The sequence below is a fragment of the Perissodus microlepis genome, chromosome 13 (assembly GCF_051167445.1).
Source record: "Perissodus microlepis isolate ML-2025 ecotype Zambia chromosome 13, ASM5116744v1, whole genome shotgun sequence".
Taxonomy (NCBI): domain Eukaryota; kingdom Metazoa; phylum Chordata; class Actinopteri; order Cichliformes; family Cichlidae; genus Perissodus; species Perissodus microlepis.
Window position 1 is genome coordinate 27,573,017 of NC_140473.1, and position 24,504 is coordinate 27,597,520.

The 24,504-nt window shown below is 39.0% G+C and overlaps 1 protein-coding gene across 1 annotated transcript in view; it reads right to left on the reverse strand.

Moving 5' to 3' along the window:
• Positions 1-15,738, reverse strand: part of LOC146375274 (uncharacterized) — an 87,441-nt gene extending 71,703 nt beyond the window's left edge. The window contains exon 1 of the mRNA XM_084949646.1: positions 14,614-15,738. Coding sequence (XP_084805772.1) covers positions 14,614-14,724 — 111 coding nt within the window. The 5' untranslated portion in view covers positions 14,725-15,738. The remainder of the gene's footprint in view (positions 1-14,613) is intronic.
• Between the last annotated feature and the right edge of the window lie 8,766 nt (positions 15,739-24,504).

A 24,504-nucleotide genomic window follows, 5' to 3' on the forward strand; every position in this document is an offset into this window, starting at 1 on the left:
GTCCATGCTTTCATGCTGTTTATGCCAAATCCTGAAAAACCAAAACTCATTAGACCAGGCAACATTCTTCCACTCTTATCTTGTCCACTTTTGGAGAGCCCATGTGAACTGTAGCCTCTTCTGCATACTTCAGCTCAAATGAGTGGTTATTTGAGTTTCTGTTGCTTTCCTATCAGCTTGAAGCAATGTGGTTATTCTTCTCTCACCTCTGATATCAACAAGGCATTTTCACCCAGAGGACTCCTATTCACTGGATAGTTTCTCTTTTTCCCACCATCCTCTGTAAACCCTAGAGATAGTTGTGTGGGAAATTCCCAGCAGATCAGCAGTTTCTGAAATACGCAGACTGTCCCGTCTGGCACCAACAACTGTGCCACACTCAGAGTTGCTTAAATCACCTTTCTTCCCCATTCCAATGCTTAATTTGAATTTCTGTAGGTCATCGTGACAAAAAGGCCACTGAGTGCATGTTTTAGTTTTGTGGCATGACTTCAGGGTATGGTTCACAATGATGCTTGCAATCAAATCTGCATGTTTGTACACATGTATTAATAAATGCATGTATGTTTGAATGTGCATTTTTTATGTGAAGAAGGTTTAAGAAGGAAGGGGATTCAAAGGAAATCAGAATATTTGATCATAAATAAATGTAGAAATCATTAGATACAAATTTGACGACCGTGAAAGGTAATAAGCTGCACACCAGTTTAAACTCCAAAGCAAAATCCTACCTAAATAATCCTACTTAAGTAATTGTCTAAAAGCTTAAACATCCAAATATGCTTAAGACAGCAAAGCACAAGTATTCCTTATGCAGATTCCTATTCATTACATGATTAAATCATAGTATTGATTCATGAATGTGCACATCTCTTTGATGTTATAGCTGGAGATCATTTTACTTTGGTGGGTGTTATATATACTAAAAAAAGCATCATTTATTGGGACATTTATATTTTAAAATGGTAAATATGTGAACTGGGGTTGATGCCACCAAACCCCCACCCCCCGGGCGCATTTAGTGGCACATTAACACACACATGCGCTTCTGTAACGATAAATACTTAAAGTCAGTAATTAAATGTTAAAAGATCTTCTAGAATGCTTTAAATGTTTCATTCACTCATGTATTTGCAGTTTCAGTGGTACAACCAGACATCACTGCAGTGATTTCCACTTGATTATCAGTTTTTACTAACTTAGCCCGGCATCACTCCCTGACCTCCAGGTGTCTTTAGTCTGAAACGTTCCCTTGAGTATCGACAAAAATGTTTCAGGATTTATCTCATCTTCCTGCGGCTGCGAGGACACGAGGTTCACACAATGACAGGAGTGAATACCCTCTCTGTTCACGCACACAGTCTCGTTCTATCTCTCTCCCCATCTCATACACACACATTGTAGAGTCGCCTCCAGTCAAGCGTGTCTTATTGGCCTTCTGTTTGACTTCCTACTCGGCTCGGTGTGTGCGTAAGTCTGTGTGGCGGTGTGAGAGATCCAGATGGAGATGGGTTTATAATCACGGGACAGTTGTTGTTTTTATTATTATTTTATCGTTGTTTTTACTGCTCACTAAACTAAGGGAGAAGAGCGCAGAGGAGAGGGAGAGGAGGGGGAGAACTGAATGCAGGAAAGGATGAATAGAAAGCAGGATTTAAAAAAGCAAAGGAAATAAAATGAGAGAAAAGGAGAATAAATGGGAAAAGATGATGAGAGGAGGAAGGGATATGGAGGAGAGATTGCAGGAGAAGTGATGGAAGAAGGAGAATCTGAAGGAGAAGAGGGTAGGGAAATAAAGGATGGCAGAGAAGAAAGGAAAACAAGGAGTGTAAAGGTAACAATGGGAGAGGCAGAGAGGAAGCGGGTGAAAGAGGAGAGAAAAGGCAGATAAGAGAAGCGGCATATAATGATGAAAGGTGAGCAGACAGGAGAAACAGATCAGTTCAAAGCAAGGTTGGATATGCTTCACCGGAGAGGAGAGGAACGGGTAGAACAAGCTTAAACATGGGTAAATATAAGGAGTAAAAAGATGAGCAGAAGGCAAATTTGCAAAGATTGGGTTTAAACAAGAGAACAAAAAGCGCTGAGGAGTGAAAACAGAAAAAGGAGTAAAAGAAGAACAAAATGAGGGAGAAGTGAGTGGAGATTGATGTAGTGGAGAAATGAAAAGCAGAGGTGAGGAGGAAATGAGAAAAAAGGGTGTAAGATTAGTACATAAGTATAAATGACGGAGGGAGGACACAGATAAGAGGGTGACAAAACCCAAAAAGCCCTGTTAAAACCAAGAGAACAGTAAAGCGAAAGAGAAGAGAGCAAACAAAGTGCAGAGACATGCAGGAAAAACAAGAGAGAGCAGAGAAGCATCAAAGGTGAGGGCAGAAGCAGCTGAGGAAAAAGCAGCAGCCAGGTTACAAACAAGGGAGGGAAAAAAGAGAATGTGGAAGACCAAAGGATGAGTCCAGCTTAAGAAGAGGAGGAAGAAATGGTAGCATAAAAAGTACATTCCTATCCCATTCAACGAAAGCGGTGCTTGAATCAAAAGGTGTACTCACGCTAGGGTTGGTTGCCTCGTACCCAAACACGACTATCGCCACTCCCTCACTGGCCCTCACAGACACTGCAATTAATGTTCCAGGCTCGAATTTGCTTCAGTGGTCACTCCCTATATTTTACTTTATCCCTTTTCTCCCAGTTTCCATATCTTCATTATTCTCTATCTCACATAGAGGGATGCTTGTTGTTAAGGTTCATGATTTTATGGATTTTGTGCCTTAATTGGGGCCATTTTTGGACCTGTGCGTGATTTATAGATCTACTATTTAATCAACACACCAATTTTCAGCTGAGCTTCATGAATGTAGCTGAGGAAGCACTGGAGTCGCCCAAGTCCACCCTAACTATACCCCCGCTTCTCTTATTTATTCTGATTGGTTGCTGAACACTGGTTGTGTGAATATAATCCTGGAGAAGGTGGAGAATGGTGGAGAGCAACTTGCCTCCTCCCTAATTTTCTTCAAAAACATCTTTATCCTTCGGTTGTTTTTACAGCTTTGTTTATTAAGTATACGTTGAATTGGGAGTTACCAGCACCTCCCGAGACAAGCCAAAGCCATAGCTTGGCTGGTTTGTTGTTTCCTTCCTCGCTTGTTAGTTTAACCCAGGGCTCCCATCTATTTCTATTTCCATTTGTTCTTTGTAAGTATTATACATCATTAAAAGCTTGTTGAAGAACAGCAGCATTGTTGTATCTGGTATGTTTTGTTTCTTTCAGCCATGAATTTAGGAGCTGTAACACAAACTAACTGGACTTTGGGGTTCAAACGTGCTTGGACACAATACAGATCACCAAGCATGAGTACATCTTTATCTTTGTCTTCATACGACATACCGTCACTGGAATGTTTTGGGGGGCAACCCAAAGAAGAAACTCTTTCTGGAGTAGCACCAATAGCTGAGTTTATTAGCGGAATTTCCAATTTACCAGTAAGTCCTATGATTTTGTTTACTTCCACGCCTCTGCCTGCCTTCAAATAAACAACTTGTCCTTGGAGAGTCCACACCTCTGGGACTTGGTCACTTTTTTACTGAAGTTTCTGTAAAAATTTTAATTTGTGCACATGATATGCGGGCAAAATGTTAAAAATCAACAAGGAGTCCTACAGCAATGAGTACTGTTAAGGTGGCTACTTGCAGTTTTAGGGCATGTGCATATTTTGAAGAATGACTGAAGGATTTATGCATGAGTTCAGAGGAAAAGTGTTTTTGAAACAAGGGGAGAAAATGAGAGGAAACATGAAGAAAGGGAGAGAAAAAAACAACACGAGTGAAGACAAAAAAATATGAGTGTTTAAATGTTTTTTCAGACTAGGGGAACGGACTGAAAGATGAGAAGAGACAAGCGAAAGAAGTGAAAAGCAGGACGTGCAAACTTCTCATAGCAACCAAACATTACCTCATTTCAGCGTTTCTTTCTTACTCTTCTCCATCTGCTTTCATTTCCTCTGTCACTTTATCTCTCTCTCTCCGTCCCTCCCACGACATTTGCAGGGTTCATCCAAGTCGCGTTGACGCCCACTCACCTCCAACATGCTACCTCAGTTTCCATGGTAATCGAGTAACGGCCATGCTACATAAATATATACTTTAACATTCAGCACTCCACAACTCATTAAGAACATCTTCGGATGAAAAATTTATCTCTCAGGGTGTTTTTCTTCTTAAAGGGCCACATCGGCTAAATTAAAAGCACTGACAGCACAAAAACCTGTAAGGTCAATGGAAAGGAATGTGACCGGGTCAAGTCATGCAGAATGAACTCGCTGTCTTTCGCAGAAGCATTTAATGAAGGCGGAGAATAAAGTTCAGCAATACAGGTTGACACATGTGAAGCAATCCTCTTCTCTGAAATTCACCCTGATAACAGTTATGTGAAAATAAGCCTTTCACGTGTAATTAATATATCACAAACATCGCAGACGGCAAATCAAGCTCTGCAGGCCCCCTGCTGATTATTCCTACACATGATGCTCCTCGTGCTACATGAGCTTTGCCAGACACCTCTTTTGAGGAAGCCACTCTAATGCCGACATTTCACATAAATCGTGAAGTGTTGGCAAATTATTATTTCCACTTTTGTGTTTTACAAACCTAGCCTTGAGTGTCCAAACCACAAACAAGCAAGTGCATGCTCTTCAAGCAAATCAGAAAGCCCTTTGAGGTACATTCAATTTTAACCCAAGTACCACAAAACAAGTAACTCCAACCTCTTAGGCTGGCAGCACAGAGAAATGAAACAGTGCAGGCTGCTCTCTCTAAATCACAGCTACCACTAATGACAAATTGGCAGCCTTTCTGAGCCAGCTGCTGCAGTAAGCTGGAGTGTGGTTGGGGCACAGGAAAAGGGCACCGGTCAAATCAGGGATGGTGGAAGGTAGGAGGGTGAAGCACTCAAGAATTGGAGGGTGGGATAAGGTCCAAAAGTAGACACCAATCAGGTGCGTGGGTCTACACGTGGTAATCGGTATACAACAAAGTTAAACCAAAACCAAGGGGAAGGAGTGCAGCAACCCTGGGCTACAAAACACATCTATACTACTTCTCTTCTCTTCAAACTGAAACTTGAAACTGAACTGATCCTTTTCATCTATGACCTGTTTCAAGTCATCTGAGTTTTGCTTTGAGCTGGAGTGACCATACCCTAGCACACATTTTGATATTAAAGAACTGTCAATTACACTTCTTTTCTCTACACCTAGTGCCAATAAAAAAAAAGCAAAATGCAAATTAGAAGTTGTGTTGTGAAAAACTCTGAAGTGTCATCTTACTGGACTTTCTAGCAAGAATTGTTTTATACTATCCCTTTGCTGACGAGAACTAAATAAAAGCAATTATTCTTGGCTGAGATCAATAAGAGACTCATGAAAATTAATCCATGATGGGGGAGGCTCAAACTAGTGACATTAGGGGGTGTAGGTGATGGCTGTGACAGTACAGGCAACAATAAGAGCAGCTATAAAGAAAATTAATGTGTGTTTAAATTAAACAGGTAACAGCTGGTAATAGTCATCTGGGTAGATGGGAGGACTTTGGGTGGCAACCACTTTGTAATCCAGTATAATGGTAAAAATGCACGCAAGGATAAATGTATAGTAGTGTTTGCAGAATCTGAGATCTTTAATAATCAATAAATAGAAATATGATCCACAACTAGTAGCTATCAGAGAGACCCCCTCTCCAGACCCACATCTCTTCCACTACCTCTAAAATCTCAGTGGATTTCTCCAGATGTTTCCCCTTGTCTTTCTACAAAGCATGCTCCTGCAGATTGTGCTCTTCACTCATTCATAGTTCAGTGGGAACCTACTTTAATTACAGTGTGTGGATGGAACAACACCATATATGCATGAATCTTTGCAGTTGGCTACATGTAAAGAGGCTCCAGCTTTATTTGAAGGGAAGAATTTGGGGATGGGGATGAGATTAGATTCACCAACATTTCATAGAACATTTCAAAGTTTGTGGACTTTGCAAATCATGTCTTTCCAAAGTTGATCTGTCACAGAATGTCTTGGATTGTAAGCTAAAACATATTAAAACCAAAAGATGGAAAACTAACAACAAAATGTTTTAAAGATTTAGCTCCCGCAAGAAAATAGAAACTTCTTTCACTTTTTTGTGTTTTTCTATGTGCACTACCATCAAAGTTGGATCATGTTTATACAATAAGGATGCTGTAATCACAGGTGTTGCTGCTTCTTTAGAGATGCACATTTACGCACCCCAAGCATGGATTTCCACTTTGTGTGAAACGCTGCATTTTATTTTTAGCAGGAGGAAGACAACTTGCTCCGCAACAGTGCACTTGTTGTGCTTTAGTACATTGTGTAACTACCCCTTTAGTGGTTTTTCATTGCAAAACACTCACCTGTTTTTACTTAATCAAAAATTTACGGCATGTAATTCTTGGCAAAACTGTAACTTAAACTCAAAATTTCGCTCATACTTTATACACACCTGATCAATAAAAGCCACTATATTAAATAATTGCTTATTTGTGAATCTCTCTTGAGAAACTAGCGGTTCAAAGCTGCATTTTTATCAATTTTTCATTTTTTCCAACTTGTGTCTTTTTAATAAGACAAATTCCTTTAGTTAATTCAATGTCGTAATCAGAAGATGTAATTCAAAATTGAGAAATGCAAGGTCTGCGTCTTTTTTTAGCACCTGTGATGCCTGCATTGAGTGAGTCTGCTTTTGCTTCTGAAATACCAGCCACGTGTCTGAGAAATTATATTCATACAGACTGCAATCTGACAATGTGAAATGTTCTGTTAAATGGTGAAATTTGCTTATTTAAATTTCTGCACAGCCTATGGCTCATACACCGTTCAGATCAAATGAGTGTGTGCATGTAAACACGAAGGTGTATGAAAACCATATCACATGTCAGCACTTGGGAAATCTTCATTTGGAGCGATTTCAATCAAAATGAAAAAACTGCGCACATGGAAACCGCTGGCAGCGATGCAGTTCATACATGTGATGCATCATTCATTCATTCAAAAAGAATCTAATTGTTGCCTCTGAAAATAATCCAGCCCAAATGTGAAAAGAATTTAGTTACACGGGAATGCAATTTCAAGACGACAGACTGCATCTAAGGCAAAACAAAAAAGCTGGCATGTAAATTTTAACAGAAGCAGACAGAAACAAAGTTTCATCCTGAGGAGGAGTTGAAATAATTATTAGATATTTTAGCTGAGCAGGAATCAGTTTGGAAACTTCTTGATGTCCCACATGCACAAAAAAGCAGCAACTTGTTGGTTCGGGTAAGTAGTCAGTAGTGCACACACATACTCGTACATACACTGCACTGTCACATAAACCCACTCATGCATGTAGAGCAAAAATACGGTCTCTCACACACACACACACACACACACACACACACACACACACACACACACTTGCACTCTATCTCTCCCTTTGGAGCAGATGGCTCCACAGTCATAGCTGATGTTTCACACATCAATGAAGCACACCATGTACTCACAACTACCGAATACACAAACTCACTCCATCACACGCACTCATGCCATGCAAGTCACAACAGCTGAACGCACTCACACAGATCATGCTTGCACACGCAGACACATGTAACCCTTTGAAACCCAGATGAACTTGGAACGGTTAAACACACACATGCACGGACGCAGTCACACACACTCACACACGCACAAATCATGCACGCAGCGTCCTCCTCTGTGATAATTTATGGAGCGTGGAGCCACGTTGTTGGAGAATTAGCTCAAATCTTATAGCGCGCACACACAAAACACACAGGTTTAAAGCGTTAACAGCTGAGAGGCAGTGGGTTATGGTGTAGTATTGTCCTGGGTGTTGTTAGGCCTGATGTGAAATAGCCGATAGCACCAAATGAGTATACTGCTCAATAACCCAGCGGCTCAAGGACATTATTGCTTTTATAAGATAGTCGGCAGCACCTGTGGTTTTAACTGAAAACACTCAGCACTAAATGCAGACTTCTGATGAAGAAAATAAAACAGTCCAGAGTTAAGGAGCTATGCTGCTGGAGCTCCGGGGCGAAATGCTGTCACATCCCCAGCAGCAACTTCGGACAAAACAAAAAAACAAAGACTCAAAAGGAAGTTCATGTCAACTTTTTATGCCAAGTGGGGTGCAGAAAAGAAGCGTTACTTAACTTCCGAGAATCAATGTTTCTATAGCAACATAACGCCGGCCTCGCTGATATTGGGAAAGGTGTGAAAAATTCCCCGACAGCTGGGCAATCATAAATTAATGTCACCGTGGTGTCGTTGTCATGCCAGCAAAAGCACACATTTAAAACACAAGCAGACACACGCGTGATGAAGGACAGAAAATCGATATGCATGTACACCTGTTGAATGATTTCAAATGTTGCTTTAGGACCTTCATGGACAGCATGAATAGTAACACAGAGCTAAACACAGGCGGCAGGCCCAAATATCTTTGGCACCTTAAAGCAATTAAGGTACAGAAAAACATTTGATTCAAGGTGTTAGAGTGATTTGTTTTCCTTTGAAGAGGAGCGAAGTGGGTGATATCAGCATGCAGTGTGAGATGTGTTTTCTCTCTGCAGCAGGGAAACGCTCACCTGTCGGACACAAAGGTGTCAAACATCTGAGGAAATTAGACTAAAATGCTGTTTATTATAAGCATTACACAAGGTTTGAATTTTGCATAATAGTTTCAGGTGTTTCTTACATGATAGATGCCTGTAATCAAGGTACTTTTATGCAATGAAGTTAGATGCCTGATACGCCTATGATCATTTTTTTAGGGCTTTGGAACATTTTACCACAGTTCCAAAATATTTTTAAATACTCGTTTGACCTGAGAAAATAATCTCACCAAAAGGTCAAATGTGATTAAAAGCTCCAGATGGACCTCATAGTGAGATTGTTTTCATAGCGGCTGTTTCCATGCGCAACATTAAACTTTGAACCTCAATTTTGAGCCAGCATGGGCACGATGTCCTTAAAGAGGTTGGAAAAAGTTAAATTAAAGTCTTGCATTTTCATGACATCTGAGAAAGTCCATCTGCTGGCGATAATGATTGAAAGAACAAGAAGAGAGGGATGCTGCTATAGCTCACCTTGTTGAGCAGGCGACCCATGTTCCACCTTGCCATATGGTGTCATCCTTGAGTTTGAGTGCTCTTTAAACCATTTCAGACATGTTGATCCTTTGGAGTCTTTCTCTCTCTACTGTCCTCATGAATAAAAACTTAACATGCCCAAAAAATAATAAAACATTTCAAAAAGAAGTTACTGATCGGGGTGGATAAAAATGCATGCTGGTAATGTAGCATGGATAAAATAAAAACATGGTATAGTCAGCCTAGAGGTACAGAGCTAGGCTAGCTGTTTCCCCCTGTTTCACTCCTAAGCTATGCTAATATATGCTAATATTTACTGGACAGATCCTCTCATCTCAACCTTTATCCAAAATGTTACTTGCTAGCCAGTTCTCAAGAAAGAGGTGTGGCAAGGCAAAAGAAGGAAGCCATTGTAGGGCTGGATTCAAACCTTTTTTAAACAATGGGAGATAAGTCTTGATCTGTACTCTCATTCAAGATGTATGCTCCTACATCTCTGTAGCTCTCTGGCAACGCAAGGAGATACACTATGTAAATTAAACTTATACAGAAGCTACGGAAACACACTCGCATGTTGCCGTGGTGTCTTTGTAGTTGCCCAGTGGCAATAACACTAGCATGATGCTTAGTTGAAAAGTTGGCTTGAACAGAAATAGAAACAACCACAGAGTTTAACATTAAGAGGAAGAAGCACAAAAAAACATCAAAGATCAAAAAACCCTCTATGAGAAGCACTCACATCTCTACAAAACATTCTTTATGACCTCCATCTTCACTTTAAGCTGACGGATCAACAACTGCACAAACATAAAGTAGACAACATCGGTGCTTGTTTGATATATTTCTGACACTTCTCTCTGGTGACAGTACACAGCTACAACATCTATATGTGGGTTTACAAAGGTCTGTGTTGCACCTACAGACTACCAATGCACTACCACGCCATGCCCATTTTTCCCCACCAGACCTGAGGACACCTACTCTACTGGGCATTTTAGCAGATGCTAATATGTGTCTGTCTGTCTGTGGACAGATGTCTTCACCACAGTAGCAACTCAGCCATGCAAAATGCACTCTTAAAACTTTACAGGTGTGTAGCTGTCATCAGATTGACTGTGTCCAAAGATGGGTGACAACTGGATAACTGTACTGTAATGTAATGTAATTGATATGACCAACACTGAGAAAAGGTTATGTTGAGTAATTCAAACTGTTTAAGGTAACTTTTTGATCATGCTTTACAAAAAAAATGCTAAAAATATCGTTTGCTAAACGAGGAGTCAAGTTGAGTCATTTGAGTTGAAGGAAAGTCATCCATCCTACTGATCCCAACACTATTTTGGCGTCAGACTCTGCTGCCTATTTCTGCCCATGTCTCTCTCATGTAATTCTTTTGTGCTGGCGCAAATATATCGCTCTCATTTTCTGTGCACAGGCCATGTTATTTGAATTTTTAAAACCTCATCATTTCATGCAATTTCATCAGACCTGGCTGCGCTAAAGAACTTGAGGATAAAATTAGCTTGGGTATATGAGGATCCAAGGTGACTGGTGATAGTCATGTGTGGTTGTTTGCCAATTAAAACTCTTGATATAGCTTTCTATTCCTGGATTACGTGACGAACAGAGTTGAATACGTGCCTCTGAAATGCCACCGTTTGCTTGTGTGGGTAATTAAAGAACATTTTATTTATGGTACTCTGTTAGCAGTGGAAAGTTTACCTTATGTTTTCTTAGTTGGATATCATTTAACAAGTCTGAAAGCTCTAACTTGGTGAAGGTGCTATAACAGCTTCATTAGTTTGTCATCTATTTAATGAAGCACAATAATTAATGTGTTAGAAGTGATCATCTTTTTTTCTTTGCTTTTTATGACAGTCTTTAATGAGAAATGTGGCTTCAGTGATGAAGTTAGTTAGAAAAGAGTTGGAAATAGGCCCTGTCAAGAAGATAACTTAACAATATATATATAAGAATATATATATAAATAAATATATGAACTTCATTTCAACATGATTAAACATTAAAACCGCTGACAGCTGAAGTGAATAAAATTGATCATCTCATTACAACACAATCTTCTCCTGGGAAACCCTTGGTCCTGACATTCATGTGGCACATACCACCCAGCTAAGCATTTTTTCAGACCAGGCATGCCCCCCATCTCCCCACTGTGAACAGATATTACAGTGTATGTTTGACTGCAGTACATTTCATCCTTTGTCCTGTCCTATCCAAATATTCAACACATTTCACCAAAAATGCACAGCTCAAACAGAGCTCCTGCATTACTGATTAAGAGATAGTATGACAACTGAAGTGAAAGTTAGTTGCTTTAATAGTTAGTGGACTGAAAGAAGTACACCAATATAGAACCAAAAGTTAGGAAAATAACATTCAAATGAAACAGAATATATTTCTCCATCACATGACTTATGCCACTTCGGTAACCTGCACAGTATCTGTTTATTTTTAAGATAGATATATCCAGATTTCAAACTGCTTCTCAGTACAGTGTAGTAATATTTTTAAAATAAACATCCTATTTCTATAAACTGTGCTGCCAGACTATGGGTTTAAAGCCCAGAGTTTTTGTCTGCATGGAGGATCCAAATGAAAAAAACAGCAGACAAACTTTGATGTCAATATGTTTGAGACTTAATTTGAAGTTCCTAAAAATTGGTCTATTTAGCATGAGCCAGAAATAAAACCCGAACCTAACCCTAACTCTAACCTTAGATGGATCACCAGAGACCCCCTAGATGTAAAGAGGTTAATAGGGACTAAAGTCACAGCAGCTATTTTTTAATGAGTAGTAAGAGATTAAGCAAAGGTTAGTTGCTTAATTCGTTTAATGTATTATTTGTCTTTTACTCTACTATATATTGTAAGATAAAGACACTACAATATTAGAAGGGGAACCATAAAACTATGATGAGCCCTTATGGACAACAACTTAGAAATAGTGAGGAGGAAGAACTCACTTTCAAACAGGAAGAGCCCAGGCGCAGGGAGGAGCGGCTGCAATAGCGCAAATGATTGGATTATGAGGGGAAACTGGAGATAAAGACAGCACGGAGAGACCACAAACAACAAACTAAACGTCATGTTTGCTAGATGATCTTTTTGTTGGATTTCACCGAACATCAACAGTGAGTCAAGGTTCAGACGATACTTAATTAACAACAACACATACGCAGCATTTAACAGAGATAACATTTCTCTCTTCCTTTGCTCTGTTCCTCTGTTTCCTGGCCAAACGAACAGGTCTTGGATCAGCCTATCCACTGAACCCACAGAGATCCAGCAAGCCAATGAACAAGTATTCTTAAGAGTAATACTATATTGCAGTCATTGATTTTCCACTTTCAGTCACTATTCAGAACTAAAAAACAACATTAGTATCTCCTAACCATGACCATAATTACCCTTGAAGTCAGTCAAGTGTTTATTATTGTCACCGTATCATCAAAAATCCCCTTACTTTGAAAACCTGTGATCTTTTTCTAGCCTAACCAAACCTCAGTCACAGCAGGGTGAAATCACAAGACACAGTCGCAGTTTTTTTAGGACACTAAGAAATAACTTGTCGAGTTCTTAAGAAACACTGACAGATTCAGCAAGCAGAAATCCCCAAAAGATAAACACACAGGCTTTGTTTTTCCTGTTGTTTTTTCCTCACTCTGTTTTTAGGAAATTTGGAAGATATAGCATGTAGATATATCTAGTTAATATAGAGCGTAAACACACAAAAAAAGGGTGGTTGGGGGGGTGTTTGGAGGCGATGGTACAAAAATTTAATTAAGGGCTTTAATATTAATGCTTCATTACATACTGGTGCAGTGTGCATGGACTTAAATCCACTTTAATTTTAACAACTTGGGCTGTGCATTGTTGCTTTTTTATTAAAAACACAATAACACAATCCACAGTGCTTTGGCTGCACAGCGCTCCGCCGCTGCTGTGGGCTCTGTTGTGCTTTCTAGTTAATTGCACGCTAAGTCAAATGCACTGTTGATTTTCTGTTGTCCAGCCGGGCTCTCCTGAAGACTTATAACCCTATTATTTCACCATGACAAGCCATCGTCATTTATGATCAATGGCTGTTATTAAAAGTATTGACACAGGTGAAATATGATCTAACAGTCCTATCACATGATAGAGATGGAGTAGAGATTTAAAATGACTTCTTTATCAGCAGAACGCTGGCTTTTAATTGATTTGTAATGGCCAATGCACAGCTCCCATCAGCGCTTTTGCTGATAGAACATAAAATCAGCCATGTTTTGCCATGCCAGGGTTAAGCGTGAAACTTTTGATTGATTTAAAATGACAGGCTAATTTTATTTCTTCTAAACCTTGCAGCAAGTGTTTTATGCCTAATGAGCTTACTGTAGTTCTGCCCTTACACAACCTCTTGACGTCTCATGTGATGTGTCTCTTTGAAGCCTGTTGGAATCTTTGGTGCATCTCTACAAGGACTCTCAGTAATTATGTTTGCCTGCAACAGTCAGCACGAATGAAGTACAAGGTTTAGTCTGAGTTAAGAGAACTAGAAAAAAAAGTCAAGACGCGTGTGACTCATCTGGTCGGGTCGAAGCATCCCACACAGTTTCATGACACCACAGTCGTTCTGAATAACTAATTTTCATTCAGGTTTTAATAAAATGCATTGAGGGTTTTTTAATTTGTCTCTAAATGTTATCTGACTTTATTTTTAGATACTCCCCACTTCATTAACATAAGGAGGCTTGTGATAAGAAGATAAAGGTGAAATTTACACTACAAGATGTGCAGAAAACTGCGTGAAAATGATCCAAGTGCATGTGTTTGAAACAGAGTGCTGTTGTAAAAGCGCTGAAGTGGCGTGTCAAACTAAGGATAAATGCAAATGTAAAGAGAGAACACCTACCTGACTTTTTAACTGAACTCAATCAGTAAAGACTTGGAAGGTTAAAAGGGAAAAAAAATCTAATCCTGGGCATGTTTAAGCACGGACTCGGAGCCAGAGAAGCTCTTAGTGCAACAGACGGGGACCCGCACCAGCCTCCCCACCCCCATCTGGATCTTTCTGCCTCCAATACTGAGTCAATTAACCTAATGGAAGTGGCAATTAATTAACTCTACAAACACTATGATTAAGGAGCTGACAATCAAGTGAGTGGGAGTGGTTTAACTAATGATAATTTAGAGGTAATGATTTCCTGGACGTGTTTGTTGCAGGAAAGTTAAAACACTAATAGCTACACATATGAACTCTGGATTAAACTGGATTTATGCCAATTAAATGTAGACAGAATCTAACTAACCTCCCGCCACCAAAGAGCCTCGAGTTCAAATATCAGAAAGACTCCAATAGTCTGGACGTCAAACACAGTTACACTTATGTGACTTTTTCCCCCTTCTTGTCTGCAAACCCTGCATCTATAAAAGAAGTAACTGTTTGGTCTTACCGTGTTTCTTTGGCCATTGGTTCCTATTGGTCCTCTGAACACCCCCTTGATGCTCCTCAGCTGTCCGTCACGCAGGTGGGTGGAACTGATCACAATGTAGTAGCACGCCATTGGATATACTTCTCTTTCATGCAGTTAAATATCTATCTATAACTCTCTTGATCTATCTGGACTTTGCCAAAAAAAAACCCTTGAAAACTGCTTCCTCTCCTTCTTCTGATGTTGTACTACTCAACTCTCTCCTCACTTCATCTCCCCTCCTAGGTTTTATCAAGAAGAGGAGGGACAGAGGAAATAAAAAAAAAGAAAGGATGAGCGCAGTTTCCCTTCCCTCTGCTGCTCTGATTTATTCTCTCTCTTCTCTAAGTTTTTGCCAGTGACTCTTTAACTCTGCGTTCTCCTGCTCATTTCCCCTCAGCTTCTGTCTCTTCTTAAATATTTCACCCTCTGCTCCCCTTTCTTTCCACTCTTATCCTCCTGTCCTTCTCTAAATGTTTTTTTAATTCTTCTCCCTTTCTTTTCTAAATTTGCCTTCCGCTAGATGCCCCTGTCTCCTCTTAAATATTTCTCTTTAAGTCTCCTTCTCTCCAGATGTTTTGCTCAAATCTTTCATTAATCAATCTTTCCCTGTCATTGACTCCCTCTCTCGCTCTCTCTCTTTTTCTCGCTGAGTCTAAATTTCTTCCCGAAATCTCAGCCGCTTATTGATCAGTCTTGCAGTTCCTTTAACTATCTCCCGTCCGTTCTCCTCACTCCACAATCTCTCTAGCCCCTTTTGTTTTCCCTCCCTCTTTGTCTCTGTATCTCTGTAAGTGGCTGGGAGGGATACTTTTTCCCCCTCCTGTTACTATCTCAGCATCTCCTCTGTCTCTGTCTTTGCCCCTCTTTTTGCTCTCTGCCTCCTTGTTAGTGTGGAGAAGAAGTACTCAGTCTTCTCCTCCCTCTCTTTCTCTTTCTGTCAGAGCAAGCGTGCAGCTTCCTCTCAGATGCTCCTCTCCTCTGCTGCGCTGCATGTGTTCACTCTCCTCCCTCCCTCTATCTCCCTCTCTCCGCTGATCTCTTGCTCTGTGGCCAGCAGAGTGGTTTGCTCCTCAGTTACCCGCGGTTACCATCTGCCCTTTTAACACATGGAGTGCTGACGCTTGCTCTCTACTCCCTCCCTCCCCATTTCTCTCCATCCATCCCTCCCTCCCTCCCTCCCTCTCTCTCTCTGCCTCTCCTCTTGCTGTCTTTCTTCTCTCTTTAATCATCTCCTTCTCTCCCTCCTTCTCGCGCTCTCTCAAGCCAAAGGAGACAAGCTCCACCTACTGGTAAGCAGGAAACGCACAGACAGGAAAGACGGAGGAATAGAGCTTAAAGGAAAGTGAAACAAATGAATGTGTTATTTTTTCACCCTTAGTGCCTTTGAATTAACTGGATGGATTAAAACTTGATAGTAAAACTGAACCATGTAGTGATTTAGTGTCTTTCTTAACATGCATGTCAGAGCAAAATCATCTTCCCCGGGGAATTTTAATCATTATGAAAAAAAGAAAACCCACACAATTAAGTTCCCAAATGATGTGCAGAAATTCAAGTATAAAGAATCTGTAGATGTCACAGGTGTTGCCATGTTTATGTTGGAGGCTGGGGTGGATGGCTTTAGAAAACACAGCCAGAACTAATAACTGCTTCACAAACCACAATCTTTCTCTGCAGCCACTAGGAGGACATCTCTAGGAAGCTCTACAGATATGGATTCTTTGATTTGTCACTTTATTTTTGTGTGTGCACACACTTGCTGTTTTCTTTTCCAAGTTATAGTCGGATCACAGGACCAAGCCCCTGCCTAAACGGAAATAGAGCCACAATTTTAACTTAGGTGGATGAGACATAAAACATAAAACAAGTTTGATTAAAGCTTTTTGACAATGACCCAAAAAAGATGTAAAATTATTCCTTATCCCCAGATTATGTTCCACTATGTTTAAGGAAAGTTGGACACACAGTTTAATTAAGAGCTTAGTTCAAACATGACTTAACTCTCTACATCATTCAACCAAAGCGCTTGAACAACCACCTCGCTATTTGACATTATGAATACAGTTAGCCAAGAAAAAGTACATTTACCAGTCTTTTATACAGTAATGAGCAGATATATCGTTTGTCCATGTAACAGTATATTTGGTTTGTATTTTCCCAGATTGATCGCCATTTTTTACCCTAAACAGTAAGTTAAATAATTTGTTAAACAGTTAATTCCCATTAATACAGATATTTATAGCAGAAAGCTAATTTTTCCATTAATGACAACTTAAGAGGGGTTAATTAAGGCTTAAATTTATATAAAAAAAAAAAATGAAAGGTACATCGTGTTGAGTGGGCATTCACAAGAGACAAGCAGTGATGTGTCTGCCAGAGACATTGGTATGTCAGTTACATCTGATGACATGTAGCAATGCCAAAAGTGAAATAACCATAAAATCAGCAGATAACAAATTATCATGTCAGCTTTGAGGCAGGCAATTTAAGCAACTCCCATCTTGGATACAACTTTTGTTTTTTCAATAGGAAGAGGGCCATGTCACAAGAAAAACAATGGTGTGCTTGGTTTCAACGTAACTTTATTCTTTCATGAGTTATTTACAAGTTTCTGACCACTTATAAAATGTGTTCAATGTGCTGCCCATTGTGTTGGATTGTCAATGCAACCCTCTTCTCCCACTCTTCACACACTGATAGCAACACCGCAGGAGAAATGCCAGCACAGCCATCCAGTATCCGTAGTTTCAGGTGCTGCACATCTCGTATCTTCACACCATATACTAATGTGCCACAAACAGGACTTTAATATCACCAACCATTCCCATGTTATTACGGTGTATCCATATAAATGGCCCACCCTGTATATATGTGTGTATGTTTATATATATATGGTATAAACCAGGATAAATTTTAAAATCTTACTTCTTACATACAAGTGTGTCCATAAATCTGCTCCTTCATATTTGTGTGACCTACTCCATATCACCACTGTTTCCCTCCCTCTCAGATCATCATCTGCTATTCGTCTTACCATTCTGTCCTCACGCCTTATTACTATGGGGAACAGAGCTTTCAGTCACTCTGCTCCCCGGCTCTGGAACTCTCTTCCTCCAACCATAAGAAATATTGACTCCCTTTCCGTGTTTAAGTCACAGCTCAAAACACATCTGTTTAAACTGGTATATTCACTTTAGTGCTGATTGTATCTGTTGTCAAGCTCTGTTTTGTAATTTTAACTTATTTGATGTATTTTATGACTATTGTTCCTTTTATTAATTTTGTTCTTTGTAAGGTGACCTTGGGTTTCTGAAAGGCGCCCTCAAATTAAATGCATTATTATTATTATTATTATTATTATTATTATTATTATTATATTAGTTAGCTAACTATGCAGTCAGAGCCTAGAATCTCCACTACTAGTCGGTTACAAAGTGAGTTGTTTTATATGTGAACTGAAGTAAAGGTGGAGGTAATTTCTAGTACTTCTGAATCTGTTTTCCATTAGCCGGAATTAGCCTCCTATTAAATATGACAGATGCTGGCTATAGATCAGTCTTAAATCTAACAGAGTAACATGTGTTATAGCTACTAGCCATAGACTGTATATAAGACACTAGAGGTTCCACCCACAGGCGATGCATTTTCTGAAAGTTACTCCTCACATCTTTGACATTATCGACTAATAATCGATAAAACATTAATCATTGTTTAGGTTCAGTGAAGCGCACAAGATTGTATGGGTTTGTACTGAAGTGACTCTGCTAAGTTAAGCCCCAAAGGGAAAACCTCATTCAGTCAGTCACCAACAGCATAGCTTGAAGCCATTTCTTTCCTCACACTTTGATTTTATAGCAGTATTTAAAATTGTAATACTTCTGTTTATAAAGCTGGCAGTCAGTTTTGTAAAATATAAAAGGGTAGTTTAAAATGATCTAAGGTGTCAAAACCCAATCCCACTATGCAGCTGCCAACAGTTTAGCTGGAGATTTGAGTTGGAGGGTTTCTTTGGCTAATGGAAGTTAAGGTAGTCTTAAGTTTGTAGCGTCAAGACTCTTGCAAAGACCATCGACCATACAGTACATCAAACATGGTCAGAGTTGGTTACTGAAGACATGTAGTGAAGCCTTAAGCTGTGTTTTTCACACATCATGAATATGTGGTGTTTCTCACTGTAAAACCAAGGACACTGCACTGCACTTTTATCTTCCTGACGAGTTTCATAGTTTACAAAATTAACTCAACATTTTATTCTTAAAACTACTAGTTGAGCACATACCTAACAGCAAATGGCTTCTTCTGAGGTCATAGAGCAAAGGACTTCCAATCTACCAGTACTGGTTTTCCAACCATTCTATATCTTCGATATCTTCCCCTGTTGGTCATTATAACAAATGCAAGTATAACAAGTCCCTACCACAGAGGTTTAACCTTTTATACCTGGAAACTACATCCATTTTTTTTTTTCATTTACAGTCTAAAGCATAGACAAAAAGCAGATATAGTTGGTTTTAGCAGTAAAACACAACTTTTCCTTTGGGTAGAAATTCTCAATTTTATGGTTTTGGTTTTCAGTTTGTAAGTATTATCTGAGTGTGTGCAGACAAGTCAGCATTTTCCATGCAAACTATGGGTAATGGCAGCAATCTTCTCTAGGAGACTTTTGGTGCTGCACCCTCTTCAAGACTAATTTCAACTAGCAACAGCCAGCAACCTCGAGCAACTACTCCCCCACAGGTTGGGGGATGTCCAATTTTCCCTGGCCCCCATAGGTTGCCAGGGGTTAGCTGAGCGGTCTCTAGGACTGTGTGATTAATATTAAGCTGGTTGATATGTTGCCATAATGGATGTACTCCATACTGGGGAGAGATTACATTTTCTGATGGTCTTTGATCACATTTTCATTGTATCAGATGTCAAGGGCTTGGACCAGATAAAAGGAATTTAGTTGCTGTACAGCTAATGTAAAATATGAACAGGTGGAACAGAGATTTAAGGTAAGACTTTAAAAAATAAAAAAGGACCTGAAACTTTCAGTCAGTTGTGTTTTAGAGGCCAGTGGAAGATTTTGTGCATCTTCTTGGTGCCAACAAAAAAAAAGCTGGGCAGACAGGCGAGACAGAGCTGAGTCACACAGTGCCTCACAAAAAATCAAGATGGTAAGAAATAAAGGCATGTAAAACAGTCTTCATATCCCTGAAGTATTTTATTCTCAAGCCGTCCAGATATCCTGCTGTTTAGCTCATAAGCTAAAATGGGTCAGTGTCTTATTCATAATAAATGATGAAGTTTTATTTTATTGTTAGTTAGAGATACTACAGTAATCTCTGATCTACAAGACAGACTTTGTCTGACTTTGTTTATTATTTCCCGGCCCTCCAGTGAATTATTTTTAATCTATATGTAAACTCTGGTTTTTCATTAATTTATGGAAGGAAAAGGGGGGGACTAAGAAATGAATTTCACATAAGAAGTCTAGAGAACAAAGTTGGATCATTAGATCTTTAGGCTGTAAATATTCAGTATATGATACACTAAAACTAAAATAAAGCTCCACATAGTCCTTAATTTAATCCCTTTTACCTCTTTCAGTATCAAATAGGTTTATTTGTCTTATCAGTCCTACCTTTAATTCAACATTTCCCCTCATACTTTATTTAACATTTTTTCATCTGAAAATGTTGATTCTGAGCCCATGTTGTTAAACAAAACAATCACTGTATTATATTCCAGCATAACTCGATTAAACTTTCATTTATAGCATCAGTGACTGGTCTCAAATTGAAAAGACCTACGCTGAATCTTAATAGAGTGTTTCCAAGCACTGAGGACCTTTATCTATTTCTAAATTCCTTACTATTCTCACTTTAAGCTTCCCCCAGGGGGAAAAATTTAATAAAAAGCAATGCAGATGAATTATGGATTTGTGCTTTCTATAGAATCAAATAAAACACTTCATGTGCTACTTTAATAAAAACTTTTCAAAATTTAGACTTACTGATGAAAAAAGAGCAAAAATAAATAAAAATGTTGACAATGATAAACGAAGCAGGCCCCTGAATTTTAACAACGAAAAGGCTATTTGCCTTCTAAAATGATTCATTTAAGTATTTGTTCTGGTGTACCACAGTAAGAGTGGTTAGGTTTAAGTAAGGAAAAGGAGGTCAAATGACCTTTTTTATGTTCAAATGATAAAGCTCTCTTGTAGCTGTTGTGATGGCAGCAAAGGAGAAAGTCAAGTGACATTATTATAGAGCTACAAAGTGTGTGTAAAAAGGATCTCAGACTGTAATTCAGAAACATAAAGAGAGCCAGAGTTGGTGCTGCCACACACTCTCACTGCCAGTTTGCCCCAGTGGCCACTTGTCCAATCCAAAGCTGTCAAATCTTTCATAAACTGCAGCAGAACACAGGCGCTCTTTATGCAGAGATGCTCTTGTGGTTTGGTGTATATTGGATAAACAAAAAGGCCTCAGTTTAGGGCAAAATTTGACTCTGCTGCAGACTCAAAATATGAAATAAGCTACGGCACAAAGTTATGCAGAGGTGCACTATGGCTGTGCAACTTTATTAAAGGGCTGAGGAATAAAAAAAAGTCACCCTCCTAGAGCAATATTGGATTTATACTCTCAGTGCAGTTGAATCTGCTGTCATGAATGAAAAGCTGAGTCAGCTTTAGTTCATGGTAGAAAATGTATCCTTTCTATATACTTCTTGTATGTTGTGTGAATGTGTATTGCACATTGCAAAGTGGTTATTGGTAAATGTGTCCTGGGAAAATTTGCACCCACAACTATTGTTTCAACTATTCCATTCCATATTGGGACGTTTCCGCCATGCTACCTTTAGTAGTATAGTAATACCTACATAGCCAAACCTTTGGAGGAGAAGTCTTAGACAGCATCACAGTACTGGGATTACACTTAATAAATCAACAGATATTTTAAGATCTGCTGATCCTGGTGAATTTTCTATTCTTTGACTTAAGTGCAGCTTTTGGTACAGTAGAGCATAAAATTTTGATTGAGAGACTGCAGCACCAGGCTGGTATTTCTGGGACGACTCCACAGTGGTTAGAATTTGACCAATCAAAACAGTTTTACTTCCATTGCTGAGCTTTGTCTACTCTGCCCTAAATCATAGAGTCCCTCAGGGTCTATACTGGGAGCTGTCCTTTTTTTTTTTCTTATAAATGCTACTTCGTGTCCACATTATATAGAGATCCAACACTTCACTGCTATGCCGATGACACAGAGCTCTTTCTCCCAGTAAGCCGAAAGCCAGTGATTCGACTAACCTCTCCAACCTTCTCCAACCTTATAGATTGTCTATTGGATATTAGGAAAAAGATGAAAGTTTTTTTAAAGTGCACTCAAACAAAAGAGAAATTCTTATCATTGGTTCAAGTCCTCCCTTTCCTTTCATCACTTTTAAGTTTTTAAGTTTTTTAAGTTTCTTGAAGATGTTTCACCTCTCACCTGAGAATCTTACATTAGTGTCAATTAGTGGAGAGTCCCAGATTTTAAGCCCTATGGGAGTGTCCCCAAGAGGGTCATGGACCCCCTATTGATCCTCTACCTAATCACACGAGCCAATGTTTGAAAATGGGTGCGGGTCACGATCAGCCAAGGTTTCGGATGAACCCATTGTGACAAGATTACTTCGTCTAAATTCAGTAACTACACACACAGCCTATTAAGAAGCATGCACAGCATTGCAGAAACTATGGACTCTATTATATAATGATGCAAGTAGAAAGCAATGACATCACCCTTCAGGTTTAAGAAAGCATTTTTTTAATGGATTGCATATAAAGTGTTAACAGATATTTTTTTGTTCTATATTCAGTGGTCTGTTTACACAGCTAACTGGAAAACAAACCTATATTTGAACACTGATTAAAATGAGCTAATGAACATATTGTGGATAATGTAGTACCCGCAACACTAACAAGTGATGGCTCAAGTCTAATTTATGGTCACTGCATTAGATATATTGCACGCCAACTCTGAGGTCACCACAGGAGTAGAAGAAAATGAAATAGGAAGCACATAATACTGTATCTTTTATCTCATCTTTTTAAGCTGCATATTATAATCTGCATAATCTGAAAATCTCCTGTACTGATCCATACACACTAATACACGTGTGTATTCAATCTGGTTGATGCAGGAGCAGCAGACAGAAGAGTGAGTATAAACTAGATGTAAAAGTCATATGGAAGCTGGCACATTTCCTGATTGTCATTCAAATTTTTTGAACTATTATCTCAAAATCCTGACTTAATAACTCAAAATTTCAAGTTATTTTCTCAATTTCCAATGTTTTTCTTTGAAGTTTGAGTTAGCAAGTGGAAATATTTAGATACCTAGATACGTTAAAATTTGTAAACGAGAGCCTCCTAGTCTGCCTCATCTTGTCACACCACTAGTTAACACCCGTCACTAAATCCTCCACCGTAAAATGCTTCTTTTTAAGGGTTAATCCACTTCACTGATTTGCCACTAATGCAATGATCAGAAGGAGTGAACTTAGCTTTACTGTGAAAATTAAATGACTGACCTAATGAGGGAAGATGACTGGAGATATTTTTAGTAACCTTCAGTTGTAGTTGACTTGAAGCTACTTGTCTTTTAAGCTCTTGCTGCTTGCTCACAGCATTAGACTGTTTCAGATGTTGAAGGCTGCAAATCAATCAGTGTGTTCCAGTGTTTCCCTCTTTGAAGTTTGCCAAATTAATCTTAAAAGCTCCTGACTCAGCTGCATGTTGCTGAACAGTGTACAAAGAACCTTTCTATCAACTACTACTTTATGTTTCATTTTGAATAAAACATTATTTTTCCATGTAGGTTTTACATTTGCAACATTTTCCCAGAGCCTGAAAAAGCAGTTTTAAATTTGAAAATGCAATTTCAGTTTCTGAGATGGAACATTCTGCATGTGCGCACAATCCAAAGCAAGGCTTGTTTGTCATTACACATTTGCCATCTTTTTACTTCAGATTTATTATTCAACATTTATTCATACTACACAGTGTTCTCCTTGTCAGTTGCTGCATTAGATTAGAAATTTGTACTTTCGCAAAATGGTCCAAGAATAAAGTCCAAAAATAGACTCCAAAAAAGAAGATGGAGATTTTTGAGTGTTATAACATAACAAAATGAACAACAATTTACGTGTTTAACCAATCCTACATTAGATTATTATAGTGTATTTGAATATGCTTTTAATGCTGTAGATATAGGTATGATCACACACACGTATATTTTCGGCTTAAAAGAGGTGTGTGTGTGTGCATATGTGTAAGTGGTAAAATAATCTGCAGCCTGCACCTGCCAAAAAAAATAAATAAATAAAAAATAAAATAAAAATTGATGTGATGTGCCTCCTGGTGATTGCACATCCCAGCTGGACCTAATTAAGTAAAAGTGCACCTAACGACCTTTGGCAAGTACGCCGACCTGCAGTGCTTCACTGCACATCCTCAGGAAACAAATTTGCAACTTTCTGTTGAAGTGTGCAATTATATACTGTAGCTTTATCATGGCAAAATATCACTATAGAGAGAGACGTAAATATTACTTTAGTTTTCTAAGTAGAACACAGCCCACAGACAAAAAGCGTTCTGAGGCTCTCATCTTAAACTAGTCCTGCATGTTGAACTGAAACTCATTGCTGATTTCCCAGTTTATGTCTCTCAGTTATTTTGCATTCAGTAAGAAACAAAACAAATCCTTTGTCTTGTTTTTTATTGAATGAGTGAATTACTACTTTTGCACTGGTGTTGTGTGTTGTCTGTGGCTCACAGAAGGATTTTCCTCAACAGGAAATTGTCAAGTCCCCCAGAGTCCCTCTCCTGTTTAGTAACCG